Raw genomic sequence first — 12948 nt, 5'->3', positions numbered from 1 at the left:
GAACCCCCAGCCCCTGGGACGTGGCTGCCCCCGAGCAGCAAGGGGCTGCGGGAGAGCTGCTGGCCCCTGTGCAGGCAGGGTGGCACAGCCGGGCTTCCTGGCGGCGCTCACAGCCACACCGGCTTGACCAGGGACAGTCCTGCTCCGAGGGAAGGCTGGAGACCCCCGGAGAGCCCACCCCTCCAAGCAACATTCCAAGGAAACACCACTCAGCTCTCCTGTACAAGCACAAAGCAATCCGAAGGCAAACGGTGCTGCCTGAGTGCCAAGATGGATTATACAGAAGAAAATAAAAGATCACAGACACCGTGGGTCATCGCCAGGCAAGAACAAAGGCAGATCCGAGCTGCGCGAACAAACGCTCCCCTCCGCGCAGCAGAGGCCAGTCCTGCATCCCTCTGCCCTTCCCACCCCGAATAATCCTGCAGACGGACCGAGAACACGCGTAAGGTACCAGGGTTGGAGGCAATGCCAGCTGGGACTCTACCTCGTTCCCCGTAAGGTATATATCTCTATTTTCCCAGCAGTACCCCATGCAAAAGATCTACCCCAACCACTTGTCTTTTAATAACAAAGCTGTTGTCACACTCGCCCAGTGGTGGCATCTCATTTACTCCCGCAGTTTATTCAGAAATGCGTTCACACTGGTGCCATCGAAACTCACACTGTTACCCTGAATCATCTGGGACTGAACCGCACCTACAGCTCTCTTCATCTTAACTCCTGAATGATGGTATTTACAGAGCCAAGCAGTTCCTTGAAATAGCCATCTTTGTCCCCTTCCCTCTGCTCCTCCGCTGCCAGCTCCTCGTACTCGCTGCGCAGGAGGCTGAGGGTGGTGCTGAGTGCCTGGTCCCCACGGTAGCGGTCCTTGCAGAAGGCCATCAGCACGCTGACCATCTTGAGGACCTTCTCCCGAGTGTCGTGCTCCGGCATGGCCAGCAGGTTGGAAACGACCACGCACCAGTCCTGCTCCACCACCGCCGGGACCAGCTTGACTTGCCTGTACTGCTGGATTTTCTCCTCCGTCTGCTCTCCGTGCTGGGAGTCCTCAAGCAGCATCTGTGGCAAGTGGTGGGACAGGGATTAATGCCCCTAAGAGGCAGCGGCTGCCGCAGGAGAGGAAGCCACACACCCCGAACACCTGCCTCGGGAGTGACTTACAACAGAAAACCAAGACAAGGTTTGGTCCCGGTTCCCTGTGTGTCCCTGGTCGCCCACCCTGGAAAACTCCCGGTGCCCGGGGGTTCAGCACCACGTGGCCCTGGAAGCAGAACTTCCAGATGAAGACAGTTCAGCAGAAGACCCTGAAAAGTCTGCTGCTTCAGGCTGCTGGGCAGGCTCCCGCAGCACCTAGCACACCTCACTGCCAGCCTTTGCGCTGCTCCTGGGGGACCGATGGAGACCCCCCCCTGCTCCAGCCACGGGCAGACCTGACTCTTCCAGCCCAGCCCAGAAGACCCCAAACACCGCAGCCCTGCCGTGAGGGTGCCCAGAGCAGCACGGTGGGGGCAGGTGGGGCTGCCAGCCCCTCCCAGCCGGAGACCTGCCCCGACAGCGCCGGGGGGAGGCAGGGACACGTCCCACCCCCACGACCCGGGCACCCTTTGGGGCTTGGGTGGCCGAGTGGCTGTGGGTAGCATGAAGTTCCCCAAACAGGCTCCATTGCCCCAGTGGATCCGCCTGGCTTGGCTGGTGGCCCCCTGTAATAATTATTATGTCTTCGCTTCCCTAATTACTTTTGCATAGCGCAGGGCTGCTCCCTGGCAGGGAGATGAGGGCTTCTGCTGGGTGGCGAGCAGAAATGCAGCCCTGGGGGAGGAGAGGGCAGGCAGCGTGCCCAGGAGCTGCCACGAGACCCGGCTGACCCTGTCCCCGGGGGCCACCTGCACCCCCGAGGGTGCCCGTAGGATTTTCTGTGACCCATTCACCACCTTGGAAGGGACCCCGGGTGGCCGGCGGCTCGGTCCCATGGATTTACGGGAAGGCCCCAGTGGGGACGAGGAGGGACAACGCCAAGGAGACCCCCCCCTCTCCCAGTGCCCCGAGAGAGCTGCTGGCTAACCCCCTGCCGGCCGCGCAGGACTTGGGGTGAAAAGGAAAGAAGGCGGCAAAAGAAGCCACTCGGAGCCCCAGCAACCCCCGCTCCAGCACGGAGAGCTGCCGAGGACAAGGCCAGAGGACGTTCAAGCCAAGCCATGGCCATCAGCCAGCCCAAACCTGCCCCCGGCTCCACCAGCCCTGTGCCCCGCGGGCACCCCGGCTCCCCCATCTCCTCCACGAGGAGCCGGCATTGGTACACGGCATTCCCAGTCCGAAAGACAGGGAAAAACCATTATTTGAACATAAACCTGAGGACGTGCCAGGCCTGCGGCCGGGGAGCGGATGGGGCTGCTGTAAAACCTGCAGCGGGACGGGCAGAAGCGGTGCAGGTGAGATGCCCCCGTGGGCACCCTCCCCCCGCAGGCACGAGGATGGACCACGGCACGTTGGAGCCAGCACCTGGTGAGGTTTGAGACCCACTAAAATGATTTGCACCTTTACAAAGTCTCCTGGAAAACAGCTGTTTTAAAACGCAGGCATCGCTCCGCGGTGCCTGAAACCCAAGTATTACAGCAGTAATAATCTGCAGGGCAAACTGGCTATAAACTGAGTGAAAGTGGATTTAATTTCCATTCTCTGGAGTAAGAGAAACACACAGACTAAACAGCGAGCGATGGCAAGGAAAGACAGGTTTTAAACTTACATTTACAGTGGTAATCCACGGTATTTGGAAATAAAACACTTAAGGTTGTGGGCCGGGCTCCAGCGAGGGACGGGCAGGCAGGCGAGGGGCAGGGGGCAGCTGGCGGCTGGACGCCAAGCCCAGCTCACCGCAGGCTGCTCCTTGTCTGTGTCCCTGCCGTTCTGTTATTTAAACACCCCCGGGTGGAAACGGTGGCAGCAGTTTAATGAAAAATAAAGGTTTAAGCCCACGCTGGGCTCTCCCAGGCGCTCGTGCCCCACAGGCTGGGGGAAACTCATCCCGACGGCACAGACCAGCACGGATGCTCGTGCGGCTCCTGTGGTGTGGGGAGGGGGTGGAGGTGGGGAGTGCCTGGCTGGGTCCCGACCCCCCCCCCCCCGGCTCCTCACCTTCTCCACGATGAGGTCGTAGAGGAGCGTGACCACACGGACATGGAGGGTCTCCATCCCCTTCTGCCTGAAGAGGCTCCTGAGGACCTGGAGGCCGCCCAGCTTGAGGAACTGCTGCTGGGCGTAGGGGAAGTGTCTCAGCATGGAGGACAGCGCGAAGAGAGCCTGGCAGGGAGAGAGCTCCATCAGCAACGTGGCTGCGGCCACCACATTTGGCACAACCTCTCTTCATGGCGCCCACGGGGACAGGAGAAACACTCTCCAGCCCATCTGTGCACAGCTCAAAGCTCTCCTTGCTGAGGGGCATCCCCGGGAGCTCCATTTTCTCCTGAGCCCAGCTCTCCCTGGTGCTGTGAGGCTGCCCAAACTTGGGTGACTTTCACCCGAACTCCAACCCAGACCGTCATGGCATGTGCTAGAATGACAGCCCCTGCAGCCAGCACCCCAACAGACCCAACGCCACCATTTCTCCATGTGGTTTGCCCCTGCCGGTCCGTGGCACAGAGCCCAGCTACAGGCTAAGGACGAGGTGAAGGAGGGATCCAGCACCGCTCAGCAGAGCCTGATCCCCTTGAGATGATCTGGACACCCGGGGAACGTCCTCTCCCTTGCACCCACGTGGCCAGAGAACAACACCATGATGTTTCCCAGGACACAGCCCCAAAACAGGGCTCTGTCATGGTGCAGCACCACGCACCGCGAGCAAGAGACACCAGCCCACCCGCCCCTGCCTCCTGGGCCTTGAGCGGCACAGGGTTAAAACCAGGAAGCAATGAGGGGCCAGCAGCTGACTCTTACACTCTTACACTCATCTGGTTCTGACACCCGTGGTTTGCAGAGGGGACGGGCTGATGCCGCTCGCAGGCAGTGGGACGGGGATGCTCATCCAGGCGCCCGCCAGCGAGCAGAGCCGGCCCCTCCGCACCGAGGTGGACTGCGCATCCCCGGTCCCCACGGACGGATCGGAGCTGACAGCCACGTCTTCCCCGGTCCCATTTGTTTCTATTTTCCATCTTCTGAGCTGCCGCTGGTGAATCGGAGAATGTTTGTCTCCTGTTTCAACCACAGGCCAAAGGATGGGGGAGGGAAGAGATGCACTTTTGGCCCTGCTGCTGCGCACTGCTGCAAGCACTGGGGCAGAAAACCCACCAGAGCGGGAGCTGTGGGCTGCTGCTCTGTGAGGGAAGGGGCTGGGGCACCAGCCCGTTCTTGGGATCCTGGCTGTAGGAGACTGTATGCAGCACGGGAACTGGAAATTAAAAGCCTCTATCCTGGAAAAAGGGGTTCAGCCCTTGGAGGTTTTTGTAAGGCCACATGTAAATGTGGACAATCCTGAGCTCTTCTCCAGGGGCTACCAGCGGGACGTGTTCAGGCTGGAAAGAACGGTCCCGCACCCACCACCCAGGGGTGCAAGCGATGCTGGTAAAGGCCTCTGCACACCCAGCTATCCCCCCAACCCCAAAACGAGCTCCGGACTGAGCCATGGGCACTCCTGGGAGGAGCTTCTGAGCACGGAGCATCCTGCAGTGCACCTCTCCAGCCAGGACCTCCTCACACCCCCGGCCAAAAGCAAAGGGGCTCCCCAGCCTCTCCCACGCCTCTCCCTCACTGCAGCACTCCTACCATGGACTGGATGAGAACATGTTTGCAGGGGCTAGTTACAACACCGGCAGCACACAGCTGTTTGCGGAACAGCAGGTGCATGGAAGATGAATGAAAGAGCTGGTGGCTTCCTTGCCCTGCCAAACCCCCTCTTGCAGGAGGTCACCGTGTTAAAACAGCGGGGCTGGGCTTTTGGGAGCAGATAGATAATTTTACAGCCCGTAAACAGAGGTGGCATCACATGCTGAAGAGAGGGTAATGAGATCTCATGCTCCAGGGAGTACGGCGAGGAGGGCAGGAGGGAGGCGGTGAGGAAGCCCCCACCCCGATGGACAGCACTGCACATTTGGCTGGGGGCTCTCGGCGCTGCTCGCCTTGCTCCAGAGCCACCGCCAAAGGCAGGACACGGGGCTGGCTCCAGCAATTAGCTCCTTCCAGACGTCAGCTCCCATGTTTGTTAGGCTCTGATCGCTACGCCTGCCATGGGGACCCTCACCTTTCCTCCCAGAGCAGCCGCAGCATCGAGTCCTGTCCCCACAGGGCTGGCAGAGCTGCCGTGCGTGCTGCTGCTGGCAGTGGGGGTGAGACCCACGGTGCCGGGGGGCCAGTAGGCACTGGCCAGCTGGGGCTGCTGGGGGTGGTCCAGCACCCAGGGCCACCCTCCCGCACCCCTGGAGAGTAAAACCCACCCAGCATGGGGGGACAGCGTAGCATCCCACACGATGCCAGCGATGTCCCAAAGCGCTCTTACAGCAAGTTCAGCACAAAACCAGCTTTACCCAGTGGTGCATCCCCGCTTGCTCACCTTTTTCTTGACAGCCAGGGGTTGTTCCGTAGCCAGAATAACCAGGAGCTTCTGCAGCGCGCCCCCCTCGATTGCTTCTATCTGCACTTTGGGGTTGCTGCAGGCACAAAGCAAAAGGCAGGTCAGCAACAGTGTGAGGCACGGCAGGGTGGGACAGACCCCAGGTGCCGCAGCAGACACGAACGAGGGTCGATCCATCCCGATCCCAGAGCAACCCCCACCCCAGCTCCCAGCGGCCGCAGCCTGCGGTTACGGAGAAGGCGCGAAGCCCTGCGGGCCACCTCGCACGCAGTGGATGACTGGTGCAACCCCAAATGATGGCAACAGGGCTGGGGAAGGGCACGCAGGGCCACCCGGGCCACCCCACCACGTGCCCACATCCCACCCATCTCCCCGTGTTTCCCCCACAGCTATCAACCCTCCCGCTTCACACCGCACCTATTCCTGGACAGCCTTTTATATTGCAGTTCCTGCGTTCCCCCTCCCACACTCCTGTCTTGCCGTTAATGTACTGATTTATTTAAATGCTCCTGTGCTCCAGCTCACCTGGAGGAAGGTCCTGCTTGTCCCTAGTACCTCTGAATCACAAATTACGGCTGATCCCACCACCCACACGCCTCTCGCACCGAGCGCTTCTCTCCAAGGACTACAAAATGGCTAAATCCATCCTCCCGTCTGCAAGAGCCAGGCTAGAGTTTCAGCTCCGGATGCGAGCAGCTGCCCCAGGTGCAGGCAGGCAGACAAGCTGTGCTTGCCGGCTGCACCGCTCCCCGGTACCAGCACTTTGCCACCCCACTTCTAGTACATCCTTGAAGGTGGTGTGGAGGTCAGATGCTACAGGGTCCCTCTTCAGCGGGGCTTTCACGGTTGGAGCACAACGTACCAGCTGTGCATCCCTGATCCCAGGTTTCTTGCGCTCCAAGGAAGAGCTCCAGCATTTCAGCCTTTGCTCAACTTTGAAGCAGCAACTGCACTGCAGCCAGACAAAGGTCATGGATCCCTGCTACAGCAAAACACCCACGGCTCTTACCGCTACCAGAAAGCTGCTGGAGCAGCCAGTACCGAGCATCATCCAAGAAATAAGAGAGACAGAGGCAGACAGGGTCATACAAAAACAAAAGCAGAAGACAAATGGACTTGGGCAGGGAGCAGCTTTGAATTAAACCTGTGGCTCCCAGAAATACAGCAGAACACTAAGCTCATCTGCCTCAGCCAAGGTGCCAGCAGCCTCTCCAGCCCGCCCTGCCCATCCAGGCTTTGCTTCTCACACCACAAAGAGTCATCCACAGCTCAGAGGTGGCAGGTGGCGTGTGCAGGTTCCTGACTGCAATTACCAGCTCAATCTCAAGGCAGGAAAAGGAGGTTCCTCATCCACTTGGTACTACCGCCTACTCGTCTCACCTACTTGCATCCTACTGCAGCAGGCACCTAGGCAGAGCCACACGCAGGCACCCTGCTGAGGAGGGGGACATCTATAACCTGCCCAGACAGGACAGGAAGGAGAAAGAACAAACCCAGGAGCTTCGGGATCCTCCTGCAGAAGACATTTTCACAGCACACTCTGCAGACCTCCATGCGCTGCCACTGCAGCAGCCCCAGCAGCCCTGGGAGCAAACCAGCTTCTAGTAGCACCTGGGTCCAGGTGGGACCTGATGCACGTACCAAGACGTGCCAATCCCCCAGCCCCACCATGTGACGCAGCAGCGTCCTCCTGCAGGAGCAGGATGTGCTTTTCCACCTCTACATGGTGGGAAACGGCCCACGTGGCCAACCCCCTCCCCCTGCAGAGCAGCGGTGGCATCCCTGGTGGCCTAGCCTGGGTCTGGCTTTGGAGTCAGGAGTCAACACGGGCAACCAGCCCCAGCCCCAAAACCTTCAGCTGCCCCCAGGCAGCCCCTGGAGCCGGATGCCTACTGCTGCTGCCCTCATCTCCAGCCATACCCCAGTCACACAGGCAGCCACAGCCCCTCCAGCACAGGGACAGTCCTGCAGCCCCGCAGCATCGTGGCACCCATCCAGCCTTAGCGACCCCTCCCAGGGCAAAGATGGGAAGACTACAGCACTGGGATGGAGGACAAACAGCACCCAGAGCACCCAGGGGTTGGCTGGAGACCTGTTTGACATACGCTAGCAGGTGCAAAGGTCCTAAGCATGACCCTCACCTCCAAAGAGCGAGAGATAAGGAACATCTGCCCTACAGAAGTGAACAAATCCTGCATCTCCCATCAGTTCAGATGGATGTATAAGCCAGACATAGCCACGGCTTATGATTAGACTCCTTCGGGAGCCTGGAGACGCAATACGTAGAATGCAGTAAGGAAATGCAGCAGTAAGAAGAAAAACACCTCCCAGGGTCGCAGAAGGTGCCCTCAGCAGCGAGCTGGGCATGGCTGGTGCTCGAGCTGGGATGGCTGAGCGTGGCCATGCTCACTAGAACAGCATGAAACCTTCTCCTGCAGAGGCTGCCCAACATGAGCAGAGCCATCAGGGCTGTGATCCAGAGCCCTATGCACCCCCAAGCCCCAGCTAGCTGCTACAGGAGATGCACAGCCAGAGCGCTGCTGCTGTGATGACCACTGCAAACCAGGCAGGAGGGGGATGAAGAAGGTTTCTTCAGCTCTGTTTTTCCAGCTATGACAGCTTTGGTCTCTGGCTTTGTCTGTGTACAGTTGGGTTGGGCTTGTTTCTGCTTCAAGCATTTCTAGGGGAAGGCGCAGCGCAGAGGCTCGGCTGTGCCCAGCGCATCACCAGCCCCACTGTCAGGCACGTTTTCAGCACTGGGGCTCCAGGCCGGTGTGAATGAGAGGTGATGAAATCCCAGCTGCATTTCCAGGCCCCAAGGAAGAGTCAGCAACTGACACTCAGAAAATAAAACTTCTGATCTGAAAACTCAACCAAATTTCACAGGCATGTCACTCCAGCCAAGGAAGAGCAGAGTCAGTGCAGAGCAAGCCGGCAGGCAGGCAGGCCCTGCTCCTGGGCATAGCTGCGCCGAGAGGAGACCCCCGTGCTGCAGACCTCAGAGAGCCATTCAAGGAACACATTAAGTCTGGGACATCCAAGCTCTTTTGCCACATCCATCTGAAATAAATAATAAAAGCTCTTCCAGCAAGGGACGCAAGTTAAAAACTGGTATGCCTTTTAATGCTTGGCTGGTCAGCTGGAGCATTAGATCTAATTAAATCTCTGAACCATGGAGCTTCTGCCAAGGAGCACCTCTAGAGGTTAGGAAGCCTTCCTGGATGGTAGGTGTGCTGCTCTGCTGCATGTCTCTCAATGTTTCTGTTGTTTAACGTCTCTACTATCAATAGTCCAGGCTTCATGCTAACAAAAAAGCTCATTTAAAGGTTTGGAAAACTCAGCAGAGATCTGTACAAATTACACTGCCAAGCCCAGGGAAAAGCAGCCTGAACAAAACAAATATAAGACAGACTGTGGAGCGCTCGCATGGGAAATTCAACCTGTGCTGATCTGCTAATGGATAAGGGGATGGTGGCACAGACAACAAAATTCGCTGAAATGGAACTCTGAGGCTGGGACAGGGATGGAATACAGCCTGCAACGACACCCCGTGATGCTGCAGTGATGGCAGAGATCGGGGCGCACTCAGTGGATGAGATTAACCAGCCTCAAACCTGAGTGAGGAAGAGCCACAGGTCTATGGGGACCCGACACAAGCGCCATGCTCAGGCTCAAGCAGCTTCCCAAGTGAGACCCCCATGTGCTAAACAGCCCCAGTTTGCCCTGGGAAGACCGACCCCCCTGTGGGGTGACACCACATCCCCTCCAGATGCGGCTCTCACTGCACGCCTGAGGTCCTGGGGCCTCCCAGCCATGCTGCCCACGCCTCTTACATCTCTCTCTCACGCTGTTCCTGAGGAGTAGAAAACAAGGCTGAGTCCAGGCTCATCGTGACTGATCCGATCCATGCAAGAAGCTGCCTGGGTGCTGGGCCAGGCAGTTAACAGGCACACTGCTGGTGTTCATGCTGGCCAAGATGCGCTGAGCAGGGGTGAAGAGCTCGGGGAGACCAGCAGGAATCTCTAGTGCCCACAGATGCCCACACCATCATCACCTCCGAGCACTCCTGAGAAAGCTTTGGTCCCTGCAAGGTGGGCTTTGGTCTTCAGCAGAAGTTCCTGAGCTTCTTGAGACATGGGCCATCCATCCCAGATCATGAGGAACCTCTGAACGCTTCTGGGCATGGGCCACCAGACCCTCTTGATAGGGATCCTGGGGATGATACCCTCTTTCCCAGGGCGCAGGGTATGGTCTGTGCTCTGCTCTCCAGTCCCAGCTCAGGCTGATCCTCCCCCCGATTCACGATGTCCTGCTGCCTGCAGACCCCCTTGCTTCTCCCCGCGCCCCTCAGCCAGGCTCCCCCAGGAGCGATGGGGCTGCCATCCATGCCCTCGCAAGCACGCTGCAGCGCTTACGACGCGCCTTTTTGACCACAAGACAAACAACATCCAGGTTTTCCCACTGTCACCTCCTTCTGAAGCTCCTGGAGCTGTGACACTGCCGAGCACAGATTTACTGTGCCATTTCATCAGCACGTTTCCCTCTCGGGGGCTGGAGGAGGGTGATTATGCCCTTTGATGGAGAGGGGAAAAAACAAAAGCAGGGGAGGGAAAGCCAAGAGAAAATCTCCATCTAAGCCTGCCTGCTGCAGCTTGCAACGGCAGAAGGAACCACTCCATTTTCTGCCAGTTTATATTTCATTGCGTTGGAGTTACAACTTCCCATAAGGGGCCAGAAATTATTACAGTCAAGGCTTGTTTGCCAGAACACCACAAGCCTCAACAGTGCACGGCGAGAGAAGCAAAAGTAATAAAAACAAGGGCTGAGGCACTGTGATCAGCACTACCGGAGCAAAATTGCAATGAAGCTGCCGCGGCACCCCGGTGCCGGGTAGCAGGTCCTGCCTTGGGTGGGTGGTGAAGGCACCATCGGGCAGAGATGGGACCCAGCACCTTCCACAAGCTGCCAGCTCAAGATGTTTGCATCCTTCTTCCTTTTTTTCTTCCATTAAAGCTCTTTGTGGAAGCAGCAAGACCTTAGGACGCGGATGACAGGACAGGGATGACACCAGAGGACCTGCCAGCACGATGGAGGCTCCTGGAGGAGCCGTGGTCTCACACGCTGGGATCAGAGCCCTCCAGCCTCCCGCGCGGTCCCCACGCACTGCAATCGCCCCACACCGTGCAGGTGGGCTATTAGGGACCCACTGGTGCGACAGCTGCCCCTGCTCCCTGGACACTGTCTTCGGTGTGCCAAGGAGCAGCACCAGCTCGGGGAACGCCGCTGTTGCTCCTGAAAATCCAACATGCGCTTCCCTACCATTTCACCAGCAAATTCATTACACAGAACCAGCTCCCGTTTTGCTGAAGAAGGGATTTTTTAACGAGTACTGTCCGTTAAGCGATACCCTTACCCTGCTCCTCCTAGCGTGACCCCAAGTACACGTGCACAAATTTTGGAGAGACTTTCCAAAGTTTTTCCAGACTGCACACACGAGGGGCGTGGGAAGACTGAAAAGCAGCAACACAGCCCTGAGGCAAGAGTGGCTCTTGAGTTAGGTGGGAACATGCAATATGACAGCAAAATTAGATTTAAATTTAAAAAAAGGAAAAGGAAAGCCAAGTGGTGTGGAGGGACCTGGGGACTGGGAAGCACAGAGCAGGGCAGGCAGGCAAACGCCCTTGTCTCTACTGCTCTGGCAAGGACACACACAGGATATTTATTCCTTGGCCTGCTGCTTGTAGAAAACACACGAGACCCTAGGAAAAAAAAAAAAGGGTCACCTCCTTACTCTGAGCATCCTGCTGAAGCCAGGCAAAGACCAAGAAGGGGTGCGAATGGGGGAGGGCATTGGAGGGGATGCTCCTGCCTGGCAGAGCAGGGTGCTGAGCACAGCGCTTCACCTGCCCCGGCTGCAGCGTGTCGCGCGGCACCGGCACACACCTGCTGTGGTGGCTGCCGGTGCTGAGCTGCACCAGCACCCTCCCCAGGGTGCCAGGAGGGACGTGGAGAGCTCATGCTCTGATGAAAGCCCAGTGAGATGGTGAAAAGGCAGGATAATCACCAGGCTAGACAGGACTTAATGGGTCTTTTCTCTCATCAGAACCAGTGGTCTGCGATGCTGCGTGGGAAATCAAAGCCAGGGATCAAAGACTGTAAGTCTGTGAAACAACCTAAAAAATTTAGTGTAGTCTATTTAGCTTGTGCTATAACCTGAGGATCAGAAACAGGCAGCAAGGCAGCATGGCTTACCTTGCCCTTCCCAGTTTTCACTCCAAAATCTGTTAACAAAGAAAACGAGAGTGCACCGATGCTTTGCTCGCAGGAGAGTTAAGTGGCACCGAAACGTGCCTGCAAGGGCACTACAGCTCCAAGCCCTCCTGGCCCCTCGTGCCCCTCGAGCCGTCACACCTGGGTAAGAACGTGAATGGCAATGGAAAAGGTTGTTTTGGTAAGTCCTGCAAACCAGTACAAGCAGGGTCACACGTGAAAAGGCCGACTTTTTCACAGGCCTCTGTATCTGGATTTCTGACAGCTCTTGTAAGTATATGTACGTTAAAATTACTTGACAAATAATAGAGAGAGAGATAAAACTGATGGTTACAACGTCAACGTTTAAAGGCTCGACTGGAATTCAGTAATTCCAGCCTGAGCTAGAGCTGTAAATCTGAGACTCTGAAAAAGGGCAGAAGAAAGAGGCGGGATGATCAGCAGCTTGTTAATACTTGCACGACTGAATTTTAGATTGCAGGTTTAAGAAGAAAAAAAAAAAAAGCAAGAAAAAAAAGCATTAAAATAGGCCAAGTGAGAAGTGACACATGGGGAGCGTTCAAAGCACTGGCTATAGCAGGAACTATCCCCATGGAAAATAACTGCGGAGCAGCTGAAGCGGGCCCAGCTGGCTCCAAATCCACTGCTTCCCAGGTACACGCACACCGGATGGCTACATCCCCTTCCAAACTTTGTTCTTAAGAGGAGGACAACTGGGACGACTCAACGCGAACAATTCCGCAGCCCCCTCGCCCTCTGAAACCGCCACGCTGGCTCTGCCGGGACAACAGCAAAGGGGGCTTAAGTGCAGGGTGAACCTCTCACACCGACACGTGCTGAGCACAGAGGCTCCCCATTATTGCCGAGCTATCGGAAAGGACGTTTGCATGCGCAATATGAGATGCGGAGTGTAATAATAAAATAACTCCAACAAGGCTGCCTGCAACCGTTCAGAGCTGGAGGAGGAGGGCGAAGCACAGGCACCCCCAACGCCCCCAGCGAGGTCCGCGTGCGGCAGAACTGGCCCAGAAAGCCTCTTCGCCAAGCACCAGGTCTGAGCTTGGAGTTGATCACAAAGACCTTCAGAGCTACGACTTAAGGAGATTAAAAACCAC

General features: G+C 57.3%; 1 protein-coding gene across 8 annotated transcripts in view; it reads right to left on the bottom strand.

The window, feature by feature from the left end:
• Positions 1 to 596: 596 nt before the first annotated feature.
• SIL1 (SIL1 nucleotide exchange factor) overlaps positions 597 to 12948 on the bottom strand; it is a 97345-nt gene continuing 84993 nt past the window's right edge. For all 8 annotated transcript variants that reach the window (XM_055812313.1, XM_055812315.1, XM_055812311.1 and 5 more), the window contains 3 exons: positions 5543 to 5639; positions 3136 to 3300; positions 597 to 1062 (listed from right to left, as the gene is read on the bottom strand). In XM_055812313.1, the coding sequence (XP_055668288.1) occupies positions 712 to 1062; positions 3136 to 3300; positions 5543 to 5639 (613 nt within the window). In that variant the 3' untranslated portion in view covers positions 597 to 711. The remainder of the gene's footprint in view (positions 1063 to 3135; positions 3301 to 5542; positions 5640 to 12948) is intronic.

This window comes from Falco peregrinus, chromosome 8, assembly GCF_023634155.1.
Source record: "Falco peregrinus isolate bFalPer1 chromosome 8, bFalPer1.pri, whole genome shotgun sequence".
Classification (NCBI taxonomy): domain Eukaryota; kingdom Metazoa; phylum Chordata; class Aves; order Falconiformes; family Falconidae; genus Falco; species Falco peregrinus.
Note: the sequence above shows the minus strand (reverse complement) of the source record. Positions and strands in the feature narration are given on the sequence as shown.